This window comes from Chlorella variabilis (assembly GCF_000147415.1).
Source record: "Chlorella variabilis unplaced genomic scaffold CHLNCscaffold_301, whole genome shotgun sequence".
NCBI classification, from domain to species: domain Eukaryota; kingdom Viridiplantae; phylum Chlorophyta; class Trebouxiophyceae; order Chlorellales; family Chlorellaceae; genus Chlorella; species Chlorella variabilis.
The window spans coordinates 1-954 of record NW_005434862.1 but is presented as its reverse complement, the minus strand read 5'-3'; the positions used below and the strand labels follow the sequence as shown (position 1 = coordinate 954).

General features: G+C 74.1%; 1 protein-coding gene across 1 annotated transcript in view; it reads right to left on the bottom strand.

The window, feature by feature from the left end:
* Nucleotides 1-891, bottom strand: part of CHLNCDRAFT_55821 (hypothetical protein) — a gene marked incomplete at both ends in the record, with an annotated part of 2,055 nt that extends 1,164 nt beyond the window's left edge. Inside the window, 3 exons of the mRNA XM_005842572.1 lie at nt 176-278; nt 502-598; nt 829-891. Of these exons, the coding sequence (XP_005842629.1) occupies nt 176-278; nt 502-598; nt 829-890 (262 nt within the window). The remainder of the gene's footprint in view (nt 1-175; nt 279-501; nt 599-828) is intronic.
* Between the last annotated feature and the right edge of the window lie 63 nt (nt 892-954).

The following is a 954-nucleotide window of genomic DNA, read 5'->3' as shown; positions in this document are numbered from 1 at the left end:
GGCTCCCGCGGCCGCGCCGCCGCCGTGGCGCACCCGCGGCAAGAATGCGCGAGGTAGGCCGGCGGGCTCGGCGCCAGCCGGCGGGCCCGGCGCGGGCCGCGCACGAGCGGGCGCCCAGCCGGCGGCAGCGGGGGGCGGGGGGCGCAGGCGCAGGCGCCCTCCCCGCGCTGCTCACATGCGTCGAAGGACCCGCTCTCCTCTGTAGATGCCAGCATGCCCCACTTGGATGTGTAGTTGCCCCACAGGCCGTACACCACCACAGATATCACGCCGGAGCCCTGCGGTGGGGTTGAGGGAGGGAGGGAGAGGCGGCAGCGCCGTCAGTGCCCAGGCTGCAGCAGGCCTGTGTTAGCCGCACTTGGCAGCAGCGCAGCCGCAGCCGGCAGCCACCACCACACGCCGAGCCCCTGCGCCCACCACACACGCTGCCAGGCACTGCCACCGATAGCACGCCGCCACGCAGCACCAGCCCGATGCCGCCGCGCGTCGCGCCCGCCCCACCTGCGCGGGGCTCTGCCCCACATAGAACGACAGGTAGGCGACTGCCAGGATGATCGTGATCTCCACCGCCGGCTTGGCGCCCCGCCAGCGCAGCCACCTTGCGGGAGGCAGGGGGCGCAGCGTCGCGCGCGTGTGTGTGTTGTGGGTGGGTGGGGTGAACAATGTGCGTGGGGCATGGCGCGCCCAGCACCCGCCGGTGATGGGGCTGCCTTCGCTCCTGCGGTTGCTGGGCGTCCGGCCCACAGGCATGCAGCGGGCGGCAGGGCTCGCGCATGGCGGCCTGGCAGGCAGCCCTGGCAGGCGACCCTGCACTGGCGCCCCCCCTACCTGAGCAGGTAGCCCGTGGCCACGCTCATGCCCCACCCCACGGCGGCGCCGATGGATGCCAACCTGCGCGTGTGTGCGTGGGAGAGAGGCTCGTGTATGTGTGTGGGGAGCGGCCTCGGCGGCAGG